The sequence below is a fragment of the Furipterus horrens genome, unplaced genomic scaffold, assembly GCF_987537825.1.
Source record: "Furipterus horrens unplaced genomic scaffold, mFurHor1.1.pri manual_scaffold_3, whole genome shotgun sequence".
Lineage (NCBI taxonomy): Eukaryota > Metazoa > Chordata > Mammalia > Chiroptera > Furipteridae > Furipterus > Furipterus horrens.
This window is the reverse complement of record NW_028327173.1, coordinates 192493564-192519884: the sequence shown is the minus strand read 5'-3', so window position 1 is coordinate 192519884 and position 26321 is coordinate 192493564. Positions and strand designations below refer to the sequence as shown.

Below are 26321 nucleotides of genomic sequence, written 5' to 3'. Positions count from 1 at the left end.
AATAACAGAAATAACAATAGAATTCTCTCAATTCTTAAAACACCTTCAGAGATGTGTTTCTTAATTTGTAGCACAGTTTTGTAATAGAAGCTAAAGTTTATCAGGTACTTCCTGTGTGTTAATAAACTGGGTCGTTTAATCTTCCGAGTAAACCTTACGAGGTAGGAACTCATCCTTCACACTGCACAGATGCAGAGAGAGCGATGGCTTTCTCCAGGTCAGAGCGAGCTAGCGGTGATGGAACAGCGCAGCCCTGGCATCCCCCACGTGAAGCCAGTGTGCCCACACCTTCCTGGCTGAACTTGGCTGATTCCACGTCAGTGTACAAGTTGGTGCTCAGTGGGAACATAGATGTGGCTTGATCTGATGCTTCACTGTTACATCACCCCTTTCTCGTTCATGCACGCTCCAGGTGATTTTAGGTCCCCATGTCATGCCCTCATTAGGGTCCTCCCTCTTAAACCTGAGTCAGGGAGGTCCCTGAGGCTTAGCTGGTTGTTTGACTGCTCCTCTTTCCTCCCCACAGCTGTGTGCATTTCTCGGCTCCTTGCTGATCCCCTTTGCCCACCTCACTGTGCTGGAGCTGTCGGGGTCCCTCCCGGCAGCACTGCTCACTGCTGCCCTCCTCACCTTTGGTAAGCTGTCTCAGACTGGCCTCTTGGGAAACTGGCCAGTGCACTAGGAATGTTGCTGGAAATCCACGTATTCAAAGATCTTGTCTGTGGGTCCAGTTCTTAAATAATTTTAGGATAGAGGAAATGTATTACAAATGTTATTTTATTCACTAGTAATACTTACATACATAAATATTTGTATGTAGCAAGCCTTTGCATTACTGTAAGGGAGAGTTGGCGTGGGTAATCCCAAGGAATAGATGACGTCCAGGTTGTCCACATTTGAGTTTGGATTGGATAAGAAGATAAACATGCATGTGTGTGTGTGTGTGTGTGAAGGAGGCTTGCAATTCTAATTCTGATTCTCTTAGGTTCCTATTGAGCTTAGTTTGTACTCCTTAAACAAATTTTAGATGAATGCAAGGGCAGGTGCCTAAGGAGCAGCTAGGTAGCAGGGGATAATAAAATGGGAACTTAAATATTTTCTGTGATAATCCTCACATGAGTAAATGAGAGCCAATTGGTAAAAATTGATCCTGTTGTTAACCTTGCTCTTTTGAAAGTGAGTTCATGACCTTAAAGAGCTTAACATTTGAAGAAGCCCAGACCACATTAGGTGGGTATTTTAGGGGTGATTCTGGCCTTTTTTGATAGATATATTGCAACATTATACGGCCTCTCTATAGAGGACTGGTGGCTTTTTCCTGCGTCTTTAATTTCCCTTTTTAGTTATTAATTCAGTTATTTATTCACTTTTTCATTCAACAACCATTTTTAAAGTATCTCCTCTGAGCTAGGCCACTGTTCCTGGCCTCAGAGGATACACTGATGAGGCACTGTTATCTTGGAGCTTACTCTCCAGTGGGGCAAACAATACATAAGCCAGTAAGTTACTAAGTCTGTAATGCAACATCCTAAGCAATAAGGGCAATGTAGAAAATAGTGTAGGGTAAAGAATGGAGTCTTGGGAGTGATTCTGTTTTAGATAGGGTGTCAGGGAGGAGCTGCCTGAGGAGGTGGCTTTGAACAAAAGATTAAGCCATGCAGAAAGGGGAGGGAAGAGTGTTCAGGCAGAGGGGACAGCGTGTGCGGTGGCCCTGGTACAGGGCAGCACTTGGTGGAGCAGCAGGAAGGCCAGTGGGGCCAGAGTGGAGTGAGTGGGGCAGAGGGGTTGGGAGAGGAGGCTGGTTAGGTAGGGAGACTGTGCAGGCTTTGGTGGTTTTGAGGAGTTTGTTAGTCTGAGTGAGACGGGAGAGTTTAAGAAGGGGCATGATGTAATGAAATTTTGTTTCAAAAAATCACTTTGGCACTTGTATGTAGAATGTACTTCATGTAAAATGTAAGACTATCCTAGGTGTAGGTCGTTTGTGGCTGCACTAGCAAGGTGGCAGAATTCCCTTTTTGATAGTGGAAATGAGCAAGAGCCCTGTCTCAGGACTGCTCTATCCGGATGAGTGACACTATGCTTTCTTGGATCAAGAGCCCAGGAGCAGTGTGAGATACTGTTTTATATCATGAGGCTTTGGTGTAACTCAAAGCTGTGGCCTTTCACCTCCCCGATGACTCCACGGCCCATCTCATCTTGACTGCATAAATGCCTACGTGCAGTTAAGTGTGAGGAGACTGTTCCTTATTGCTGGGTGTTTGATTCTCAGGGGACCCATCTCTGATTCCACTTTTTGACCACTGAGCTCATGTTTTGCAGACACAGGATGCCTCACTCTGTCCCAGTACATCCTCCTTGACCCCATCTTGATGTTCTTCATCATGGCTGCCATGCTGAGCATGGTCAAGTACAACTCCTGTGCTGACAGGTCAGAATCACCATCTTTGGGAGTGGGGAGGTCAGATGCTGTAGCAGCTCCAGAGTCTCGGTAATGGCCAGGGACAGGGTGGGTGCCTAGAGGACTTGTCTTGAGGCTGACTTTAAGGCCAGCCAACTTTTTAAAAACTTAGATTGCCCATTTTAGATTGTAAAAATCGATTTTAAAAAGTCTTCTGTATTTTTATTTTTGCTTTACATAAGACTAAGAAAATGTTGATTGTAGTTTCCAAAAATATTATCATTTTTACCATGGGGGTGGATTTAGGTAGGGGTTTGTGGATTACAGAGTGGTCCTCATGCCTTCCTACCATCTCTCTCTCTCTCTTTTTTTTTTTTTAGATTTTATTTATTTATTTTTAGAGAGAGTGGAAGGGAGGGAGAAAGAAAGGGAGAGAAACATCAATGTATGGTTGCCTCTTACACACCCCCAGCTGAGAACCTGGCCCACAATCCAGGAATGTGCCCTGACTGGAATCAAACTGGCGACCCTTTGGTCACAGGGTAGTGCTCAATCCACTGAGAGACACCAGCCAGGGCCTTCCCACCATCTTGTAAGCTACCCCTTGGCACGTGTGCCAGTTAGGAGATCCCAGGGAAACTTTATCCTTCACATTCTCCATCCTAGAGGTGGGGGACCCAGAGTAGATACTGCCTGGGAACTACTTGTCTCTGTCCTCAGCGGTTATTATAGCCAGTCCTGACCTAGCGATGGGACTAATGTATTTAAAGGTTTGGCTTGAATGGCCCATAGCTGTCAAAAGGATCCTTGCTGGGCCTGCTAAGTTCTAAAGCTGTTCTGGAGGGCTTGGTCTTCCCCCAGGATAGTCTTTTCCAGATCATTCTTCCACCCTGAGAGAGGAGAATAGGTCATTCATTCTACTTAAACAAAAAGATCTGGCTCTGCATAGGCTTTTCCAGAGTCCACTTGGTGTCACCGCGACAGAGTTTATTAGATTATGTTATGCTACTAAAGCCTAATCCAGTAGCCACCAGCTCTCTCTGGCTTTGGGTCATTTTCTATTCCTACCACACTCACGGCCGCCTGCCATTTCTTGAATCCATACTGTGTACCAGGTACTGTGCTAGGAGCTGGAGGTACAGAACACCTGCGTTTGGCCTGTGAAGGAGCCTTCACTCTGGCAGGGGAGGCAGTCAGATCACCAGACAGTTGCAGCACAGTGTGCTAGATGCTGTGCGTGCAGTGAGCCTTGGAGCCGCCTGCCCGGGTTGGGACTGTGCTCCACTGCTTGCTAGCTCTATTACTTAACCTCTCTGTACTTTGATTTCCTCCTGTGTAACACAAGGATAATGACTGGGTCTACATAATGGGGTTAGTGAAGGTCAAAGAGTTAATATGTGTGGAGCACTTGGAACACAGCCTGACACATAGTAAGTGCTCAATAAACACTGGCTTTTACCAGGGCCAGAGGGGACCCAAAGGAGAGCGCTGACGGCATCCAGTGGCTTCTCTGGATTTTCCTTTGATTTCCACATGATTGGTTACTCTTGAAAAATAAGCCTCTTGCTTACTTTAAGTTCTGTACTTAGTCAGGAAAGCCATGACCTCCCCCCTCTTCCCCAGAAAAAGTCCTACTCACTCTTGCACTGTGCTTCCTGCAGTCTCCAGGGTTTCCCAAACCATACCTCTCCCCCCACACCCCCTGAGAGGCGCATGGTCCCCTGAGGTTAGGAGCCCTCCAATAGAGGGCTCAGTACAGCCTCTCAGAGTCTGAGAACCTCCGCCCTTCCCCATGGCTGCTCTTGTGTTTGAGTTGGGTTCCAGCTGCCAAACTGAATTCTGTCTTGTTGGTTTCAGGCCCTTCTCTGCCCCCTGGTGGTTCTGGCTCAGCCTGACTGGCATTAATCTGGCTGGTGCTTTAGGGGTCAAGTTTGTTGGCCTCTTTATCATCCTGCAAGTGGGCTGGAACACCGTATCAGACCTTTGGCACCTGTTTGGAGACCTCAGTCTTTCATTGGTGAGAACCCAAGTGCTTGTAGAAATGTCTTTGCTCCCCCACATCGCTCAGCAGAGTAGTGGCCTTTCTCTGCCCCTGCTGCAGGCGTGGAGTGGCTGTGCCCTGGGCCTGAGGCTGGCTGTATCCAGCGTCCCCTGTGGGCAGCAGGACAGCAGGGACTAGGCCATGGCTGAGAGGCTGGAGGGGTATAGAGGGAGAGGATGGACTAAGAATCTTGGAACTATCTTTTGGGTCTTCTTTCTGCAATGCTTTTAAATGCTCTACAAACTACTCAGCCAGAGAATTCTGTCCAGTTGGCTAATGCAAAGTACATGTCAGACACTGGCTGCTTGGGACCTTAGGTAAAATGGTTAGGGCACCTTTCCGAACCCACAGTTTTCTTTTCCTGACCCAGGATTTCCAGATTCAGAAGCCAGTAAGGGCCTTTAGGGTTTACTACGGTATTATTTATTAAGGGCTAATTTTGTGCCAGGCACTATGCAAAATGCTTTGCCTTCATTATGTCATTTTCTTTTCATAATAATCCTATATGGTAGGTAGTTACTACTCCTTTATGAATGAGGATATCGAGATTTTGAGAGGTACTAATGTTCCCAGGCCATACAGGTAGTAAGAGGCAGATCTAGAGTTCCAACTCAGGGGAGGTAGACTCTAGGCCTGCACTATATTACTGTAATGCTTCTCTATTACCTCTGAACCAAGTCCCAACAAGTTCCTGTATGCATTCAGAAAATGTATGACAGGCTGTCCACTAAGTGCAAGACTCAATAAGCAGATGAATGAAACAAAGATCCCTGCCCTCCAGAGACAGTGGAGAGCGAGCGAGAGAGAAGCGAACAGGCAGTGACAGCTCAGCCAGCAAGTTCTGTAAGCGCGTGGAGAGGGCGTGAACCCGTCTCAGGTGGCACAAGAGGGCTTCTGGGAAGAAGCGGAGGCCCCAAGTTAAAATTAGGGGCAGTTCTCCCTGTGATGGGTGAGCCGGCACAGAACAGGAGGCTGGGGAAAGTGCGAGGAGTCAGTGTGCCTGGGATGTCGAGGGGATGGATAAGTGACAATGCTGGTGACACAGGCAGTGCTTTGTGGGTGGCGCAGTGACAGTCTGGGGCCAGTGTGAGGCCTGGACAGGCAGCAGAGGGCTGGCTCACGTTCAGTCCCCTGCATTGTTGCAGTGGTGGGGCGTTACGGAAAGGCTTAGGGTTTCCACATACCCTTTCTTTATGGCCATTCGTTTTCATTTTTTTAACAATTATGACTTACAGATAAAAAGATGTATGTAATGCACATATAAGGCATAGGAATAACAAGCCCCCTGTGCCCAACCCCCCGCACTGTCTCTGTTTGCAGGTGACTGTGGGAAAACACCTGGCTGCTCGCATCCTGTGCCTCGTAGTGCTGCCGCTGGCCCTCTACACGGCCACGTATGCCGTTCACTTCGTGGTGCTGAATAAGAGGTACGGCAGAGCCTGTGCAGCCTCGCACTGGTCCTCCTCGTGCCTCCAAGCCCATGATGGGCCATGCGAGGTCCTGGGTCTGGAGCTGGGATGATGGGAAGGGACCCAGGGTGTTTCCCTCTTTGTTTTCTCCTGTGGGCTATCTTTTGGGTGTCCAAAATGCTCAGAAAGTCCAACACCCTTAGTAAAGAATTTCCTAATAGACAAAAGCCACTTATCCCTAAACAAAGTCCCTTGTGCTTCACAGGGATGGGCCACCATAAGGGTGTGCAGCTGGGGTGAGGATAATAATAACAATGACACCAATAGCAGCTCCCAATTATCAAGTAGCTACTAAGTCAGGAGCTGTATGCAGCGTTTTGTATCCATTATCTCATTTAATCATAATCATTTTTTAGTTCTTTTGCTTTTTTGAAGACCCCAGTTTATAAATGAGGAACTGAGGCTAAGCAAAGTTAGGTGTCCCCTAGCTAGTCACTGGGGATTTGGACACCAGTTTCTCCTGCTCCTTCAGCCGCGATGCCTCACTGCCACTCTGGTTGTATTTCTTTAAATTAACCGGGCAGGGCTTCTGTGGGCCACTGGGAACGCGTGAATCCTTCGTTAACTCGACTCTCCCCACAGCGGTCCTGGCGATGGCTTCTTCAGCTCTGCCTTCCAGGCCCGGCTTTCAGGAAACAGCCTTCACAATGCTTCTATCCCCGAATGTGAGTGTCTCCCGGCCTTTATGAAGGGCAGAAGGGTTTTCTGGGGGTTGAATTAGAAAAGCTGAGTATGGTAGTTTGAGTTATTTTAGCCTGTAGATGGCAGACTGGGAGAAAGACCCAGTTATTTCTAGTACGAATACTCCAAAGAGTGAGTCGGGAAGGGAGAGGGTGGGGCTGGGGCAGGAGATGGCATCTGGGGGGCTGCTGCTGCCGTTGAGCCGGGCGTGGCGGTGGCAGCCACAGAGGTAAGGCAGACGGGCCTGTACGAGGGAGACTGGACATAGAAAGGGAGGAAAAAGATGTCACTGACGACTTGCGCCCAGGATATTGTTTCCTGGAGGCAATGACTATGTCTTTTAGTCTCTCTGGTGCCTTGCACAGTGCCTGGAATACAGCGAGCCCTTTAAGACGGTGAGCAGAATGAGAAGTAGGAAAACAGGCACAAAGGTTGGTTTGTGAAGGTAGATATTGAGTTCTACGCTAGAGAGGCTGACTTCGAGATGCTTGGGGAAGTCCATGCAACGGGGCCAGCCGGCTTGGGACTGAAGCTGTCCACGGAGGAGTCAGCCAAGTTCAAGGGTGGTAGATGGTGTGGCCGTGGCTGTGACCCATAAGGAACTGTAGAAAGAGGCGGAGAACAAGGCTGCGGTCAGGTTATTGGGGGATGCAGGAGGAAGGGGACCTAGGGAAGGAGGCTGCGGAGGAGCAGTTGGGGAGGAGGAACAGCAGTGCTCGGGCTGCGTATGTTGGTCAGCACTGGGAGCTTAGAAAATGCAGCTGCGGGCCTTAGCAGATTGCTGTTCGTCATGTAAAAGCCTAGCTCAGCTATGACTATTCCATCGAGCCATCATCAACTTACTCCTTGGGTGAGAATTCATCCTACCCTGCTCTGGGCTCCCGCCAGGTCACACAGTGTCACACCTTTGCTTTAGCACTTGCCATTGTCTGTGCTCATTAGAGCATGAAGCCATTTGCCCCAAGGCTGACTCACAATGGCTGCAGCCAGGCCCCCTCCCCCTTGGGATCCACTATGAACTTGGTACAGTCTGTTGACCATTGAATAAACAGAGGAAGACAGGAGTAGGCCACCTCTAGTGGACTGAGACCTACTCCAGTGGAGTGGGAAGGACAGGGAGGCCAGACTTAGGGGACTGAGAAAAGAGGGCAGTAAAACAAAACGAGGCTCCTCAGTAACCCCGGGCCTGCAGGAGGAGGGCACGCGCTTGGGTTTACTCTGGTTTTTTTGTTTTTTTCCTTTTAATTCAGAGTAAAAAAAATACCGAAGTTCCATCAAACAGTTACATCATATGGTATAAGATTCAAAAGTAAAAAAGTCTGTCTTAACAGCCTATCATAACATTGTATCTTGGGGAACATTCCAGATAAAGGCATAAAATGCTTCTTCCTTTGTCCCAGTAAATGTATGTCCAGACCTTGACTGAAGGACAAGTCGTTTGTAATCTTTTGCTTTTAGAGACAGTGCTTTAATAACATTGTTACTACCCAGCTTCTTCTGAGGTGGGAGGGAAGGGGAGAGCACCCTGTAGTGAACTCCCTCCCGAGTTGACCCACAGGAGAGAGAAGGCGGCTGTGCACCCCGCTTTAGGCAGTCCTGGGCTCAGTGGAGTCTGTAAGAGGGTGGGGGAGGCCCCTCCTTACCGTGGGCAGCTTCTCGCACTGCACCTGCTCACGCCCTCCCCTGCCTTCCTTCCTCCCAGACCTGGCCTACGGCTCTGTGATCACCGTGAAGAACCTGCAGATGGCCATTGGCTATCTCCACTCCCACAGACACCTCTATCCTGAGGGCGTTGGCGCCCGCCAGCAGCAGGTAGTGAGCCTCTTATGCCCCTGCATGCAGCAACACCGCTCTGTTGGTGGGACCGAACGTGCCATTCCCTTCCTTGCCTCCGGTTCTTTGCCTGCACTGTTTCCCCTGCTTGAAACATTCTTCCTCCTCCTGCACCCTTTTCCTCAGTACCACTGTCCCTAATTTTTTTCTGAGAAAGCAAAGCCCCTGAAATCGGCCACAATACATGCATAGTTATTTTCCTAAATGCTAATTCTAAATCTCTTTGCAAGTAAATCAGTCATGTCCTTTTGGAGTTATAAAAATTTATGTTGTATGAGAATGCCTGTATTTCTGTTGATTCTGCAAGTTCATGTTCTTGTTTACATAATTGGCCTAATTGTATGTACATAGTCTCTACCCCGGGAGCAAGGGTTAGCCACCTGGGTTTGAATCCTGACTTGCTAGCTGATAAACTGTGTGACCTTGAGCAAATTACTTAACCTCAGTTTCCTTGTAAATAAGGCGGGGATAACCATACAGCAGCACAGTACCTACAGCGCAGAGATCAGACTTGCCCAGTGCTTAGATCAGTGTCTACTGATAAATGGCAGCCGTTGGCAGTGTTGGCATCGGCATAAGCCTTTTCCTATGCTGGTGGGAAAAAAAAGAAATGCTGTGAGGCATTCGCTGTGGCTGTGTAACATTCTGTCCTGTGGATGTTACCATCATGTTAACTATTCCTTTTGCTGTTAGATTAATCACAGCATTATATATGAGTATACACACATGTGTAAAATCAGTGTATACAGAATGGCTATGGGCTAAAACTTCAGGCTTCTAGGATAAGGTATTTATGGGACTTTTTAGTGTCATTCGACCACATTCTAGAAAATATAGCATGAATTTCTGATTTAGAATGTTTGGGGCATGCACTAAATCCTCTTTGTGTGCTAGAGACTTACACAAGGTATCGAGGTTCCTCCTCCTGGGAGGCTGCCACTTTAAAGATAAGATATAGGAAGATACGAAAGAGGCAAATCAAAAGGCTCTTGTGGGAAAAGTCCCCTAAATGCAGAAGGAAGGAGAGAATCTCACTCACCAGTGTTGCTTCTGAGTCTTGCTGGGAACTTGGCCCCTCGGGTTAGTGGCTAGGGTTTCTGAAAGGCTTAAGCAGTGTTGGTTTGCTATTGATTGTCCTGTGGCTGGTTGTGCTAATAGTGATGGTATTCTCCTTCCCACCTCCTCCCCCCTCCCCGGACCCCCCCCCAGGTCACCACCTATTTGCACAAGGACTACAACAACCTGTGGATTGTCAAGAAACATAATATAAACTCAGGTAACGTGGTAGGGAACTGATGATGTGTCTTGTGTTGCTACCTACTCTGAGCCCTCCTTAACATTTCTCATTCCTCCGAAAGAAGGGTAGAGAGGTGCATTTTCCTGAGCATTCTTGACATCTTCCCTGTCTCAGTTATCCTTTCAACCATTATTTATTGAGCACCTACTATGTTCAAAGTGCTGTTGTCAGCCTAGGGGACTAGCAGTGAGCAAGATAGATAAGATCTTGCTCTTCGAGCTGTCATTTTTGAAGCCAGAGGGCGGGGCCAAGGTTCAGATTTAATCCAGAGGATTACCTGGGCATGCCACCCAGGGCTGGTGAATGGCCCCAACTGGGGCTCATGGAGGCTGCTCTCATTTCTAATTTAGAACACACCAAGCATTGCAGACCCTAGCATATGGTGCTGTGATATAGTGTTGCTGCCTACGGGTCATCCCTGGACTGGGCCTGTCAGGTGGAGGTCTGACGGCCTGCCAGGCTGGTGTCTGGTACCTCATCCAGTGCCTGCTGATCTGCCTCTGCCTGGCCTGGCCAGGCTGCTCCGGGGCACACCTGTCAGGCTTTCAGGGCTATGGGACATGGGCTATATCTGATCTTCCTTTTTTTGGTCAGACAGCTTGCTCCTGCAGGCTGTGCCTTCTGCTGCAGCCGCGAGAGAGCAGGGGCTATCTCCCAGTCACCTTCTGAGCCCCTGCAGATTGTCCTGTGCACAGGTATTCTCTGCGACTCCTCAGCAAACACCATCTGGCTCAGCCTGTCTCGAACCAGCTCTCCTGAGCCTTTGTGGGGAAGTGGCAGATTCTCATCTTAATTTACCTTTGTTCTTTTCCCACCTTCTCTTCTTGCCGTGGTTTTTGGATTAGAAATGTGGCATACACAATCACGCTTGGGCAGGGTCTCTGTCTGTATCTTTTTAATACTGGTATTGGTTGTGTTTTGATTCAACAGGCCTAACTTAAGTGTTCTATCACAATGAGGTGTTACGAGGGAAGGCCAGCTTTACTTCAAAAGTCAGGTGGGCACAGGCCAAATCTTTGAAGATCCCTGGTCTTTTATTCCGTTGTGGCTTCTACGTTAAAGTAGTTGCTAAGGATTTGTGTGACGGCAAATAGCTACCAGAACTGTGGGAAGTGGAAACTGTATGAACTGAGGTGATGGCTATAAATGTCCCTCCTCAAAAAAAATTTGTATGAAATGAAACTTCCCTCCCTGTTGACATTTCTGATTAGTCATCTTGCTGATTAATTTTTTAAAGAGATCTTAAAAGCCCACTAATGAGCGGGCATCTCTATGGTTGAGTTCTCTAACTCTTGAGAGCCAGGGGTTTGTCCTGGTAAATTTGTCTTCCTGACCTTGAGTGTTGGTGTCTCACTGTTTGGGGTAGAAATTTGCAAGGGTTCTTCTGTGTTGCTGTGATTACTGCTGATTCCTTTTCCATGGTCATCACTTTCTGGAGCCTGATTGGTTTTGACTTCTGGATGATACAGAGGTACAGTTGACTCCTGAACAACACGGGGGAAGGGGCGCTGGCCGCCTGTGCAGTCAGCGATCCACCTGTAACTCTTGACTTCCCCAGAACTTAACTACTAAGAGCCTCCTATTGACTGGAAGCCTCACTGATGGCATTAACAGTTGGTTAACGCATGGGCTCTATGTTATGTGTATTATATACTGTATTCTTAGAATAAAGTAAGCCAGAGAAAAGAATATGTTATTGAGAAAAATCATAAAGAAGAGAAAATACATTGACAGTATTTACTGAAAAAATCCATGTATAAGTGGACCTGTGTGGTTTAAACCCGTGTTGTTCAAGTGTCAGCTGTGGTCCCTTTTTTTCATCATTTCATCATTTTCTTCACCTCACACTTCACAAGGGTATTGCCAGGGACAAGGTAATCGCTGGCACCGTCTGCAGGGTTTAACATTTGATTTTGAGGAGAACTGGGAAAATGGTAATTTGCATGGGAATAATTTTTGAAAGAACATCTTTTATTACTAAAAGGAAAATGTTATTTCTACTTGGCTTCCCAGTTTAAAACTCTTGCAGTGGGGGCTTCAGTGCCTGTCAGAAAGGCCACGTTTTCTAGCCTGGCATGCGTAGTCGGGCCCCTCTCGTTCACGTACTCATCTGCTCCCACTCTTCTTCATACCACCTGCCTTAACCTTGTGAAACCGTCATGTGAGTTTTGTACTTTTGTACCTCTGTGCCTTTCCCCACTTGCTCAGCTGGCAAAGCTCTCCCTCTCGTTTAAGAGTCTTTTCAAACATTATCTTTGGGGCCCCTTTCTCTAGTCCTCTGAAACAGCTGGGAGCCTTTCTCTCTGGTCTCACAGCACTGACAGTACCTCCAGCACGTGCTGCGGATTATAACTCTCTATAACTCCACCAGTTGGCCCTCAATCAACATCAGCCTAGTGAGCAAAGGGTTTCAGGTATCAATGCATGTTTCTTTTTTACAGATCACTTGGACCCTTCATTCCCAGTGGAGTTTGTAAGACATGGAGACATCGTTCGACTAGAACATAAAGAGTAAGTAATTTGCTGTTGGGGATAAATGGTGTGGGCACTGAAGGTAGGGAGTTTCTTTTCAGCTGGAAGTAAATATAAGTCAGATTTGGTTGAGGTTGGATTAATGGAAGAAGGCCGCTGTGCTAGGATGGCAGAATGAGTTTTGTGAAGGTTGATGAGATAAGCTGCCCAGCCTATGCCTGCCTATTTTGGCTTTGGGGAGCTTTGAAGGTTGAAGGTATCTTTCTTAGAGGACAAAAGAAAAAAATTCATTTGCCCAAAACTGCTTCTTAAGTGGCTACCTTTAGAAAGATGTAAGAGTCTATTTCCAAAAATATGGCAGGTAATTTATTTAACCAATGTTCTCACTAAAAATGACTAATGTAAAAACTGGAATATAAATATAAAACTAGAATAACATAAAAGCATCTTCTAAAAAGCATTAAAGAGCTGACAAGATAGTAAGGAGTTACCAGGCCAAAATCTAAGTGAGAAGGGGAATCCAGAGAAATAAGGGGGATGCTTCTGCCGTGGTTCCACAATCTTGAGCTTTGATCTTTAACCGCCTCTTGAGAGGTAGAGTTTTGAAGTCAAAGCCTTGGGTTCACCCAAAGTGGTACATTTACTAAGTGATCCTTCCCACAAATTGGGAGCCTCAAAGAGGTTAGGCTAAGGGTAAATCTGCCTTATCCATGTATGAAAAAGTTACTTTGGTGCTGAGCAGAGTGTGTGCTTGGGAGAGCTTCAGGGAAGGGGTAGGGGGACACCACCTCTGGTTCCTGAGATGTTGTAACTACTGGTTGATCCTTACATGGATTTGCAGCTCAAATTCATTTCACCTGGATGATCTCAAAATCTTCAAGCCAGGAATTTAAACAAACATGATTCTAGATTGGTAATGTCTCCTAGCTGCCTGTCTAAAAGCAAATGTAGGTCTTCTTTTAGGAAAGACATTGTCATCTATTCCCATAAATGATTTTTCAGTGACAGTTAATAGTACACAGTAAAAAATAACTACACACACAAGGAAATAGGACACCACATGTTAGAATAAACAGGAACAATAGATAGCAGCAGAAGCCCTCAAAAGTTTCACATCGTATCCCTCGCTGGGTGGCTCAGTTGGTTGGAGTGTCGTCCCGTACACCAAAAAGTTTGCGGGTTCGATCCCCCCCTGGTCAGGACACATACCTAGGTTGTGGGTTTGATCCCCAGTCAAGGCGCATGTGGAAGGCAAATGATTAAAGTTTCTCTTTCTCTTTCTCCCTCCTTCCCTCCCTCCCTTCTTTTCTCTCTAAAATCAAAGAACATATCCTCAAGTGAGGATTAAAAGCAAATGTTTTATATACTAGAATTATCAGATACAGATTTTTTTTAAGTCAGGCATTATGTGTGTGTGTGTGTGTGTGTGTATATAAAAGCTATGAGAGTGTTTTTTTCCTGGTCATTATGATTATGGATACTTAAAATTTTAATTTTATTATTATATTTTATTAATAAATTAAAATTTGCTATTTTATTTTTGAAAATTTTCAAAATTTTTATAACGAACATTTATTTATTTCTTATTACGGATTAAAGTAAGCACAGAATAAACAAAAGCTTAATTAACCCCCCCTTCCCCTCAGATCCCTACTTTATAAAACTGGTGATGGGAGAAGAAAGAGCAGACAGGAGAGAGGAGGTTTATATCAGGCATATGTAGATTGCAGATTTTAATTTTCTTCGCAAGCTAAGCGCCTCAAAGCCACCAAAGGTGGTGTCACCACCCACTACCTCCTGAAGTTTGCCCCTTTCTCTGCGTGCAGTCCAGCACTCCTCCCACTTGTCCCTCTGGGTATTCCGTTTGAGTAAATAGTCAAGAAGAAGTTCCTGCTATGTTTAATTTAATATTCAGATTCCTTTTTCTTTTTCTTTTTTAAAAAATACTAACATGACTTCTGAGTATCCTTTTGGTTAAAGAAGAAACATTGCACATCTGGTTCTCCAAGATAACGGCGCTTCTCTCTTTCACCCCCAGGACCTCCCGGAACCTGCACAGCCACCCTCACGAGGCCCCCCTGACCCGGAAGCACTATCAGGTCACCGGCTACGGCGTCGTAAGTGAGCGGCTGGGGCGTGAGCGGGGCGTGGGAAACTGGAGGGCCCGGCTCCGGCCCGTCCGGCAGAGCCCAGCCTCCCCGGAATTCCGGCCTATGCCCGAGGACCGCCGGCTGCGCGAGGGCTCCGGGCGCCGGGGACTCGTTGGCTGGGCTCGCTGTGGGAGAAGCCGCCTCTGAAGTCTGTCTTTCCATCGCTGCCCTCCCATAGGAACCGTGCCATCTTTATGTTCTCGCACTCAGTAAATGTCCAGTGTGAATACTGTTTGGGTCCCTTTTAAAATCACATTGGCCCTAGAAGCCACAGACCTACACTGGGACCCCAGGTGACTGACTTAAGTTCATCCTTTTGCCTTCGTTTTAAGGATTACGTCCCTGTTCTGCAGAGGGATGTCAACCACGTTGCTTTCGGCTTTTTACCACCTTGGGGTGATGCCGTTAATAGAGGAAGCTCCATGAGCACTTCGGGCTTGGGGGGCGATTTGAAAACAAAAGCAACCAGTGGGTAACCACACTTAGGGCTCTCGGTTACGTTCCCCTCCAGGAGCTTTGGGGTATCGGTAAAAATTCTGGGTTTCATAAAGCAGCACCCCAGCCCTCTGTATGCTCATCCCAGTGTGTGCTGGAGCCAGGGCTCTGAACTTCACCTGGTGGGCCTCTGCTGAGGAGACCGCAGCACAACTGTCTAATTCCCACAGTGCGGTATGCAGGCCAGACCTCTCTGACTTAGATGAGTGAGTGTCCAGATGGCCAAGGCAATGGATGCAGATGGCCCCAAGGGACTTCTGCTGGGTCAGGGGGATGCCGTGCGCTTGGTTTATGGGCAGAACATCTGCTTAGAGTTTAAACGCTTTGCTGCGCAGTGAGTGGCTGCGCTTCAGTTCCAGGAGTTAGACGACTGCCTTGGCTGTGCAGTGAGTGCGGGGCGGGCCCGTCTGCTGTTCCCTGTCCTACCGCAGTCATGGCGGTCGCTTTCGTCTTGGACCTCTGTAGCATGGCGGCGTCTGAAATGTCCTCTCTAAAGTCGTCTTACTTTCTTTGTATTTTTTTCCCTTGATTTATGTGGCAGAACGGGACAGGAGACTCAAATGATTTCTGGCGGATCGAGGTTATGAACAGAAAATCTGGAAACCGGATCAAAGTGCTGAGAAGTCGAATTCGCTTCATTCATCTGGGCACAGGCTGTGTCCTGGGCTCCTCGGGAAAGGCCCTGCCCAAGTGGTGAGCCCCCGGGGGTTTTGGTGTTGCAGTCAAGGCTCTTGCTTTTCCTTTCACACTACAAGTGTTCCAGAGGCTTCCACTTCCCACTTATCAACGTCCACCTCACGTTTGCTTATTTTTAGTGGTAGGTGGAGGGAGGAAAGGCACCAGGTGTGTCACAGAGCACAGAGTTCCAGAGTTCCTCTGGCGTTTGACGTGTTCTGAAGGTTCAGCGTTTGTATATGTGGTTTGTGACAACTCTCTGGAGCCCTAGAGCTTTCTAAAGTGGGGATACTGTATGTGAGAATGCCCCTAGGACAGTTTAAGGGTACAAAAAGCGCAGCCACTGGGTTGAAAAAAGAGGGGTGCCATGGGTTGAAGGGTAGGCGACAGTGCTGCTCTCTGGTGAGTCGCGGGTCTTCTGAGAGACCTCTGTGACTGCCTTTCACAGGGGCTGGGAGCAGGTGGAAGTCACATGCAATCCATACCTGAAGGAGACCCTCAGCTCCGTCTGGAACGTGGAGGACCACATCAACCCCAAGTGTGAGTGAGGGCGCTTCCTGGGCGGGCTCTGACGGCAGACATTTCAAAGTAACTCTTGCCTTAGAGAAGGAAACCTCTATAGACTCTGCTGCCACTTTACCTCATTGTTGCACCTTCTGTTTTTTTTTTTTTTTTTTTGGTTTTTCAATTACAGTTGTCCCCTTTTCCCCTAATTTCTCTCCCCCACCCAACCCACCCCCTCTCCCGCAATCATATCCCTCCCCGTTGTCCATGTCCATGAGTCTTTTATACAGTTTCTTTGGCACCTTCTGTTTTAAACCTCATCTTCTCGTATGAGTTGTCTGGAGAGGTGGCTCCTTTTCCTTCCCACCCGCTTAAACTTCTTCTCCTTGAAATGTCCGGCGGCCTCGCTCGAGGCCACAGCTCGTTGCCTCTTCTTGCACTCCTTGCCTTCCACTGGACTGTTCCCGGCTCCTTGGCACGTGTCGCAGGCCCACGTGTCTCGCCTCCTCCTGGGCTCTTCTGTCTCCTCCACCAGGGGCACCTCCCACCCTCAGGGCTTCGCGTCTCCTGTGGCTTTCCCTCCAGGCCCCTGTGTAGAGCGCCTGCCTGCCCCACACCAGCCAGCATGTTTATAGAAGGTGGCAGCCACGGCCCTTGGTAGGGCCCATAGCTTGCTCCCAGGCCACACTGTCCTCTTCCACTCTGAGTGTCGGGTCTGTCACTTGTGCTCTTAGACTGCCCTCTCCCTGCTTCCGCTTGGTTTCTCCTCTCCGTGCTGCCTGTTTCATGAGCCAACCAGCTAACCAGTTAACAACACTTTCTTGAGTATGACAACCATGTGGTGCCCTGGGGGGGGGATGTACTGGTGAATGAGATAGACTTGGTCCTTGTCCTTACAGCCCTCTGCCTAGCAGGGGAGGGTGGCATTTGTGGCAGCACTGAAGTGAAGGGTCCCTCTGCTGAGAGCTATGAGCACCCGGCTGAGCTGCTCATCTGTTGCCTTTGTATTTCCCACAATGCCTGATGAGTGCTTAATACAAGCTGAGTGACTAATCAAGAATTGGGCCAGGCTTTCTTCCCTCTCCTCAATAGTTTCACCTGTCAGGAAACCTACACTTAGACTCTGGCAGCTACGTGGATCCATGGACAGCTGTGTGGATCCATGGACAGCTGTGTGGACCCGTGGACAGCCGGTGGACCCTTTGACAGCTGTGTGGATCCGTGGACAGCTGTGTGGATCCATGGACAGCCGTGTGGATCCATAGACAGCTGGTGGATCCATAGACAGCTGTGTGGATCCATGAATAGCTGTGTGGTTCTATGGACAGTTGTGAGACAGAATATATGACAAAGGTTTTCTATTCTTTTCCTAGTGCCAAACATCAGCCTGGATGTGCTGCAGCCTAGTTTTCCTGAGATCTTGCTGGAGTCCCACATGGTGATGATCCGGGTACTGTGGCCCCCTCCTGCTTTTTGGCTTTTTTTGAGAGTACTGGTTTAGTTGGCCTTCAAAGGCATTTCTGTTTATCTCAGAATGATGATGGTGATGAAGACGATGATGATGATGATGATGACAATAGCAATGATACTGGTGAAAACTTACATAGCTCTGTGTGCCAGGAACTACTCTAAGCACTGTACATATGTTAACTAATTTAATATTTATTACAGGCCTATGGAGACTATTGTTCCTGGTTTACAGATGAGGGGTTGAGGCACAGAGAGATTAAGAACTTGCCTAGAGTCCCAGGGCAGAGTGTCAGAGGCGGACCCAGAGAGATGCAAATAGGTTGGCAGGCTCTCGGACAGTGCTAGTGACCACCCCCTTCCTCTGCCTCTGAGGGGCTCTCAGATCCGCACAAGGTGGGGAGTCCTGAAATTCAAAGTGCTCTTAGTTGGAGATTCCAAGACATTGATAGTTCATTCCATCATATGAAATTAGGAGCAATTAGGATGAATAGCTAATTGGAGTGTGTTGTTTACATGCAGCATAAAGTCCTAACCAGGAGCCACGCATGTGCCCAGACGGAAACAAGCTGTTTAGGGCTTGGCTGATTGTTTTAAGTCTTTCTACGACACGTTGCTCGTGCTCCATATCATGAGTAGCTGACAGCAGTTGTAGCATCAAAGGCTTAAGAACAATCAAGAGAGGAAATCACTAAATTGAGAAATTTTACCCACTGGCTTCAATTATCCCTTGCGAGTTGGAGAGGCCCTGCTGCAGTTTTGATGTTTGGAGGGAAACTCCTTTACTCTGGTTTGGGGAAAGCTGGTGTTCAGTAGGGACGGTGTTTAAGAATCACTGTATCTCTGCCCCTGTAGCACTTGTTCCTTTCTCCCTGGTGAGCCAGTCAAGTGGACTTTTCTGGAAGCGGTTATTTAAGCACTATCAGTAATATGGTTGGCTTAAATCTCCAGATTAAATTTAAAAATTCCAATTTTGTCATCGCTGCCATGGGAAGGTGATGAGCTGACAGTAAGCAATCTCTGGGTCACTTCTTCTCTGACTTTCCGCTTGTAGCTGTCACTGTGATGACAAAGCTCTTTTGAACGTGTGCCTGTCAGTCAAAGGGTCTTTCCAGGCCTGGGTAGAATCTTAAGGCCAAGTCGAAATAGTCTCATTCATTCTTTCATTATCTAAGAGGTAGAATCCAAGAAGAAAAGGGACAATTATTTTATTATTGAAGAGGTAGAGTCCAAGAAGATAAGGGACATTTATTTTATTATTGAAGAGGTAGAGTCCAAGAAAAGCAACATTTATTTTTTATTGAAGAGGTAGAGTCCAAGAAGAAAAGGGACATAGGGCACCTTTCTTATTCAACCAGTGTAGAGTCAGGACAGGGAGAGAGATCAAAATAGTCCAGAGGACAGACACTGCGGGGAAGAGTGATCTTCTGCCAGCTGAGTTGAGGGCGTAAGGCCTGGGCGGAGAAGGCCTGTCGAGATTAGCTGGGACAAGCCCACTGCAGGTCTTAAGCATAGAGAACAATGTACAGATGCATATGCCTGTAATAGTTACAGATTTTTCCTTCCTTCCGTATCTTGGTTTAGCAAAGGAGCTGGATTTCTCAGAGTTTAATGTAATGAATAGGATGCTTTTGGCTTAGTATAGCTCGGGCTATAGCTCCAGTCCCTGAGTTTGGGACTGTACAGTACTGATTTGAAGGAACTGATTTCCCTCAGCTGGTGCTCTGGGGTCGGAATGATTCCATCTTCACTCTGAGGCCTTTCACATGACCACAGTGGTTCAGGGGCTGTGCGGCTGGCCTCTCTGGGTCTGACACCCCCCACAGCACTTTGTCCCTGGAAGAGCAACACGGCTAGTGTACGGGGGCCTGCAAATGATTTCCAGCCCATCAAGTAGTTGGGTTAGTAACGAAACCAGGCCTTCTGGATCTTTCTTTTTTTTAAAAGATTTTATTTATATTTTAGGGAGGGCGGAAGGGAGGGAGAAGGGGAGAGGTGATTGATGTGAGAGAGAGATATTGATCAGTTGCCTTACATGGCCCCAACTGGGGACCTGGCCCACAACCCAGGCATGTGCCCTGACTGGGAATCGAACTCAGACTTTCAGTTCGCAGGCTGGCGCCCATCCTGCTGAGCCACACCAGCCAGGGCCTGGATCTTCTGTGGGCTAGACCAGTGGTTCTCACAGAGGGTGATTTTTGCCTCCCAGGGGATATTGGCAATGTCTGGAGAAATTTTCGGTTGGCATAGCTGAGGGGTAGGGGTGCTGCTGGCATCTAGTGGGCAGAGGCCAGGGATGCTAAACATCCTGCACCACATAGAACAGCCCCACACCAAAGACTTCTCCAGCCCAAAAGGGCAGTGGTGCCAGGGTGGAGAAACCCTGACCAAATTCACAGTACCTTACTCCCCTTTTGGGAGATGCCTCTCAGTGTATCCTGATGACGAGGCTGAGGCCAGTCCTGGTGGTTAGGATCCAGGATCCTGATCCTTTTCCTTCTTGTTTCAGCAAAGGCCTAGTTTTGCCATGTAGACACAGGTTGTTGGGCACTCCTAGCTACTGGATTAAAGGAGCTGAGTCTGGGTCCCTCTGGCTAGGTGTGCATTCTCCACCAGAGTGATATCACTTCCAGGGGTAGAATTTGTCTTTGGAGGGCAAAGACCTCTTCACTTTTTAGTGTGTAAAGCACAGGTATTCACATAGCATACAAGCAGATTTACAGTATAGCTGTGGTATTACAATGTCATGGTGGAAGGTGTTCAGGAAAAAAATGTCTAAAAAGTCTGGGAGGGGCAGTAATTTTAAAAATTGACAACACTGGTCTAAAGTGAAATTTTCAAAGTTCAAGAGCTCCTCGGTGTCCCTGGATTTGTGTTTGAAATTGGCTTTCTGAGGGCACAAAAAAGTCAGCCCTGATTTCATATGCCCCCTCCGCACCCTCTCGACCTGTCCCCAGCCTGCTGCATGCACCCACAGGAAACAAACCCCTCATTCCTCTTTCTTTCAAGCAGAGAGGGTCTGGCTGGGCTCTCTCAGGTGGGACTTGGAGCCTTGCTTGTTGGGAGAAGTGAGGCTGTTGTCGTAGGCAGGGGGACAGGGACAGAGTGAGCGTCAGGCTCTCCTGCAGGGGAGAGAGAGGAGAGCGGGTGTCTCCTGGCGCTGGGCCATTTATCAGAGCCTGTGCGGCACATCTCTGTTGGGCCCTTCGGTCGCTCTTGACTAGCTTTTCTTTGCCACTTTCCTGCAGGGGAACAGTGGCCTCAAACCCAAGGACAATGAATTCACATCCAAACCCTGGCACTGGCCTATCAACTACCAGGTAAGGCCTGAGGCTAGAGCTCCTCCCAAGAAATGGAGCCAAGAAAGGTACATTAAGATTTGGTGGAGGTGGGGTGACAGGATGAGGCCTTGCCACCTGGCATGGGTGGCCGGACGGGGCTCTGTGTTCTTCCCTGGCTCCGACACGGCCTTCCCAGAGAGCTCACGCAGACTCGGCCCATTCGGAGCCTCCTGCCCAGGGTCCCTGTCTGTGAAAGGTGACCTGTCTTCCTGCCCCTGAAACGCGTGCATCTGGGAAGAGCTGGGCCCCGGATCAGCAGCATGTCCTCTGCTCCCCAGGGCCTGCGCTTCTCAGGGGTCAATGACACGGACTTCCGAGTGTATCTGCTCGGCAACCCGGTGAGTGCCCGCCCCTCAAGCCGGGCCCGTGGAAAGCTGCAGCCTTTCTCTTAATGTCTGTCCTCTCTTTTCCATGCAGGTGGTGTGGTGGCTGAATCTGGTGAGCATCGCCCTCTACCTCCTCTCAGGGAGCATCATTGCTGTCGCTGTGCAGAGAGGCGCACATCTGCCTGCGGAGGTTGAAGGTCAGGTCCCAGGGCCTCTCCCTCTCCTAGCCTGGCAGCTGGCAGGGCACCCACGGGCAGGGGCAGGCCTGCCTGTTGACAGGCCACTCTTTCCCTTCTCCTATATTTCTTAAGGCTCACAGTCACCAAGTGCCTGGTGCTGTGTTAAACACTGTACCCTCCCAACAGCCCTGGAGGGTAGGGATTATAACCCCCATTCCATGGATTAGAAAACCAAGGCACTAAAGGTTAAGAAACTTGGCTCAGGACATATACTTATAAGTGATAGAGCTGAGGTTCAAACCCAAGCAGCCTGAGTTCAGAGCCTTCACTTCTAACCTCTCTGCTCCATACAAAGCCATCCATCTTTTCTCCTCTGTCCCCTCCTTGTTCCCTGGCCCGTCCTCTAGTGGGAGAGAGGGGAGCCTGCAGGGCACGGTCTCTGGGTCCCCATCCTAGTGCTGCTCCTGGTAACTTGAGCTGGCCGGTCATGGACCCCAGCACCTGAGACATTCACGCATGCTGTCTTGGCCTCTGCAGCTCCCTGTCTGAACAGCCGGAATCCCAGACTCCCTTCTCTCCCTCTTCCATCCTCCTCTCTGACCTCGCCTGGGCCCTGCCTGCCACTGCCAGGATCTGTGTGGCAGCAGGCGTTAGAGATGAAGGAAGAGGGGAAGCTGTCTGTAGGGCAGGCAGGGTTTTGGTCACATTGGAGGCCATGCTGCCTCCTGCCGGTGTTCGGTGCCCCTGCCGTGGGTGCTGAGGCCTCACTGGGTTGGGTGGGTAGTGAGCACGGCTCTGGAGAGCTCCTCTCTTCTGCCAGCTGCCGAGCGTTGTTGGGCTTGGTCCAGATGAGGGAAGGAAGGCCCGTTTAGGGGATGCGACCTCTTCATGTCACACAAGAAAGGGGCAGAGCTGGACTCGAGCCCAGGACCTCTGCCCCTCCCTGCCTGCTGACGGGGGCTCCGCTCCTTGGGCCCAGGGCTGTCCCAGGTGCTGCTGCGAGGAGGCGGTCCGCTGCTGCTCGGCTGGGCGCTCCATTACTTCCCGTTCTTCCTGATGGGCCGGGTCCTCTACTTCCACCACTACTTCCCCGCCATGCTGTTCTCCAGCATGCTGACAGGTCAGCCCCGCCTCCCGGACAGGACGATAACGTGGGGGAAGGGCGGGAGGGAGCAGCGCTGAGCGGGCACCTCTGCTGCGTCCTGAAGTCCTCCTCTGACGGCGGGCTGGGTTTCTCTCCTGTGCACCAGGCCTGGTGTGGGACACGCTGCTGCGGCTCTGTGCCTGCAGCCTGGCCTCCGGGCCTCTGGCCGGCGGCATCCACGCCGTGGGAGTCCTGAGCCTGCTCCTGGGAACTGCCTACAGGTGAGCGTGCCCTGCACTTTGCATTGCCGCTCCCAGCCCCCACCCTGGTGCCTCAGCCCTGGGTGCCTTTTTTAGAGTCCCCTGGGGTGCTCTCAAAGCGTGCTGGTGAGTGGGCCCCATCTCCAGAGGTTTGATTCACTTGAGCCTAGTTTGGGCCCTGTCAGCCAGTTTTCAAACTCCTTGGGCTACCCTGACATGCAGCCAGATGGGAGAAGCATGGAGCTAACTCTGTATTCTTTCCCTGTACCCATGGTTCCCAGCTTTGGTACCACTGGCCCACCTGGAGGGCACCCCTCTTTAGTCACAGTGGCTCCCTCCTGGGACAGAGCACAGTGGGGTGAGAGAGAGGATAGGTCCTGGGGTAAGGAAATAACTGGAAGGAGGGTGTTGTTTGGAAAGCCACCCCTCCACTCCCCACCTTGGCAAGTCTCACAGATGCCTATTGAGAGTCATTGGCCTGTAGAGGTCAGGGGGCAACGTAAACATGTGACCTGTGACCTGAGAGCACTTTCACATTTTAACAAATACTCTGATCTCTCCTGGGCCTCTGGGGAAGAGCCTTTCCTACATTGTCATTAAGTCAGCTCAGCTAAGCTCTTAGGCTAATGTGCCCAATGGCAAACTCAGGCAGGCCTGGTGGTGGAAGGGAGTAGGTCTTGTAGTGGAGAAGCCCTGATAAGCTCCAGCAGGAGGGGCTGCTGGTCTCCATGGAGGCACTGGGATGCCAACAACCTCCCTCTGAATTCTCCCACAGCTTCTACCTCTTCCACCCTCTCGCCTACGGGATGGTCGGTCCCCTCGCCCAGGACCCCCGCAGTCCGATGGTAGGACTAAGGTGGCTGGAATCGTGGGACTTTTGAAGTCACTGCAAGGACTCCAGCCTCAGTCCAGGAACTTCCCGAGGACAGCGAGCTGTGGAGCCGGTCCCTGGGCCCTCTAGCTGAGGAGGGAGCTGCCCGAGGAGTTCTGTTGGCTGCTAGGACCGCGTTCCAGGAGCAAACCAGGAGTTGACCCCAAACCCAGTGGAGCCATGGCTCTTGCCTGCAGATTCCACTGCTGGGGTGGCCTAGCCACTGAGGACAGCCCAGCATCGCCGAGGCCCGGTTCCCCGAGCGAGCCACATACGGAAGGATGAGTGTGCAAGAGAGTGGGTGGGAGTGTGAGGGCATGTTTGTCCACACCCCTGTGCGTGTCATGAACTGTTAAGAAATAGTCCAGGGCTACAGTAGTATTTTCTGCTATTTTTCGCCCTGGATTTGGTTTGTAAGTAAGACCCAGCAACAATCCTCGGACCTCCAAGAGGGTGGAGGGTGCTGCCACACCTTGAGACGTCAGCACGGGCAGAGCAGCTGAGCCTGGCACAGCTGTGCGCCCTCCATCTCTCAAACGGGCAAGTCCGGCTGAGCACCCCTGAGCTGCAGGGCTGGGCTCCCGGCTGCTTCCCCATGTGGCTGCTTCCCCATGTGGCAGCACGTGCTAGACTTCCAGCCTGCAGTGTGCATGGGGACCGGGCTCCAGCACGAGGCAGCTGAGGACCCACCAGCCCCTGGCTGGCCCTCTTTGGCCCTTGGTTCCTTGCTCTCTGAGATTGTCACACTGCGGTGGGTGGGAGGAATGGTGCCCTGTCCTTGGTGGCCCTGCTTCCAGCCGGCTATGACGGCAGGACAGATGTGTTCTCCTGGTGGCTCGGAGCACCCTGGGGCCCCTTGCTTAGCAGCTGAGGTACATGTGTGGCAGAGCTGGGGTCTGTGTGGTGCTGGGCGGGGGCCCCAGGGTCACTCACTAAGCAGTCCCTGTTTTTACTTCTTGAGTCCTCCCCTTCCGACACCCCCTTTCATGCCCCTTCATTTCCGTTCCTGTGTGTCATGGTCTCACCAATCTCTTTTTCCCCAAAGACCCCGAGCACCTAGAAATGCATTAATGTTTCTCCTCTCTGTCACTTTGAAGTCCAAGCAGGAAGCTCAGAGATGTTCCTTTCACTTCCTCCCCAAATGAACGGAATTAAGAAAACCCTTGGGTCACAACTGAACCAACTCAAGGCCAGCCCTTCCGCTGGCCTCTGGCTTCCCAGTGCATGACACCGTATTTATTTGGTCTCAGAGGACTGTGATGCTTCAAGGTTAATGCTGAGCCCAGGCCACACTCCATCTTCCCTCCTCTCTAGCTCCTACCAACTCTGACAGGGTCAGAGCTCTTAGAGCATCTTCAGAGGCGGTTGCCATGGAGACTGGAAATTGGTCCTGGGGACAGGCTGTGCTACCTACTGGGTGATGGGGAGGGAAGCTTCTGGCCATGCTTGGACATTCAGACCAGGCATCATTAATGTTAATAGAGGAAATACAGAAATATCAAAAGCAAGGCAGGTTTGTTAATTAGATCTGGGGCCTGATGGCCTCCCTCTCCCAGGGTTCCAGCCCTTTTGACTTCCCTCAGCAGGAAGTACTGCCTCCTGTGTGCTGAGTCTGGACGGCTTGCTTAATTGCATTTCTGGGAGCGGGGAACAGGGATGGAGAAACCTCTGCTCACCCCTTCCACCCTGTCTCTGCCCTCCCCTCCTTCCCATAGGTGGAGTTGGTTTCTTCTGAGCTGAGTGGGGGCAGCCGTCTGGGTGGGCTCTCCTGGAGGTAGAATGCAGGATGGTGCTTGGCTCTTAGCAAAGAACAGTGGCCCATAATGACAACCAGGAGGTGGTTGATGTTCCCTTCTGCCTTGTATTTCCTGATAGAAACTCTTTGGAAGGGAGGAACTCTGAAGGAGCCAGAGGGGCAACCACTCTGAGTCTGGCTGAGGAAGGAGGAATCTCAGACAGTTTCCTGCCCATCTTTCCTGCTAATCTGGCCACACAGGGAACTAGGGCTTCCTCTGTCTCCTCACTGCTTTCTAAAGATGGGGAGGACAGTTGTCTGCTCACTCCCTCCTCTTTCTCTCTTTTTAAAAATGTTTATTTATTTATTGTTTTTCTATTACAGTTGTCCCACAGTCAATCCCCACCCCATTGTCCATGTCCATGGGTCATTTATACTAGTTCCTTAACTAGATCCTTCCCCTTCTTACCCGCCTTCCTCCTCTTTCTCTTTGCCCAGACGGGCAGCTACTTCTTTGGGGACAAGGCCACATGGCTTGATGTAGCTTCAAGTGCTGAGGTTCTACTGTGGAAGGTGCTGCAGAGGGGCTGTGAGGGTGGTGCTTTGAATATGGCCTCCAGCCCCCCCCCCCGCCCCCCCCAAATCGGCAGAAATTAACATGCCCCACAAACTTGCTGGTGGAGGAAGAACACATTTGCTGGTTAGCCCAGCCTCCAGCCAGCTTCTTGAGCCACATTTTATATTAAAAAAAAAAAGTTTCCACAGATAATCAGAGGCCACTTACTTTTGTAATAAATCTTATTTTGAATGGCATGTTGTTCTTGTACTTAATTGAATCTGACTTGCCCTCTGGCTCCCAGAAAGAAGAGAAGAACATTTTGTGTGCAAGAACCATTCTGTTGTGTCTTGTATCTGAGGCCATTCTAATTCCAGCAGAGCCGGGCTGGACAGGTGAGCCTGATTTTACCCCTGGTGGTGGTGGGGGGGCATTGGGGACCTCCCATGTATAAGGTTACTTGAGTCATGTTGGTTATTTTTTTTTT

General features: G+C 49.7%; 1 protein-coding gene across 1 annotated transcript in view; it reads left to right on the top strand.

Moving 5' to 3' along the window:
• POMT2 (protein O-mannosyltransferase 2) overlaps positions 1 to 23694 on the top strand; it is a 38793-nt gene extending 15099 nt beyond the window's left edge. Inside the window, exons 4-21 of the mRNA XM_090272102.1 lie at positions 527 to 635; positions 2320 to 2428; positions 4256 to 4415; positions 5760 to 5866; positions 6491 to 6573; positions 8292 to 8401; positions 9632 to 9698; positions 12161 to 12230; positions 14230 to 14308; positions 15378 to 15529; positions 15960 to 16051; positions 17389 to 17465; positions 20731 to 20802; positions 21102 to 21161; positions 21241 to 21346; positions 22308 to 22448; positions 22579 to 22693; positions 23448 to 23694. Coding sequence (XP_090128228.1) covers positions 527 to 635; positions 2320 to 2428; positions 4256 to 4415; positions 5760 to 5866; positions 6491 to 6573; positions 8292 to 8401; positions 9632 to 9698; positions 12161 to 12230; positions 14230 to 14308; positions 15378 to 15529; positions 15960 to 16051; positions 17389 to 17465; positions 20731 to 20802; positions 21102 to 21161; positions 21241 to 21346; positions 22308 to 22448; positions 22579 to 22693; positions 23448 to 23553 — 1815 coding nt within the window. The 3' untranslated portion in view covers positions 23554 to 23694. The remainder of the gene's footprint in view (positions 1 to 526; positions 636 to 2319; positions 2429 to 4255; positions 4416 to 5759; positions 5867 to 6490; positions 6574 to 8291; positions 8402 to 9631; positions 9699 to 12160; positions 12231 to 14229; positions 14309 to 15377; positions 15530 to 15959; positions 16052 to 17388; positions 17466 to 20730; positions 20803 to 21101; positions 21162 to 21240; positions 21347 to 22307; positions 22449 to 22578; positions 22694 to 23447) is intronic.
• The last annotated feature ends 2627 nt before the right edge of the window (positions 23695 to 26321 follow it).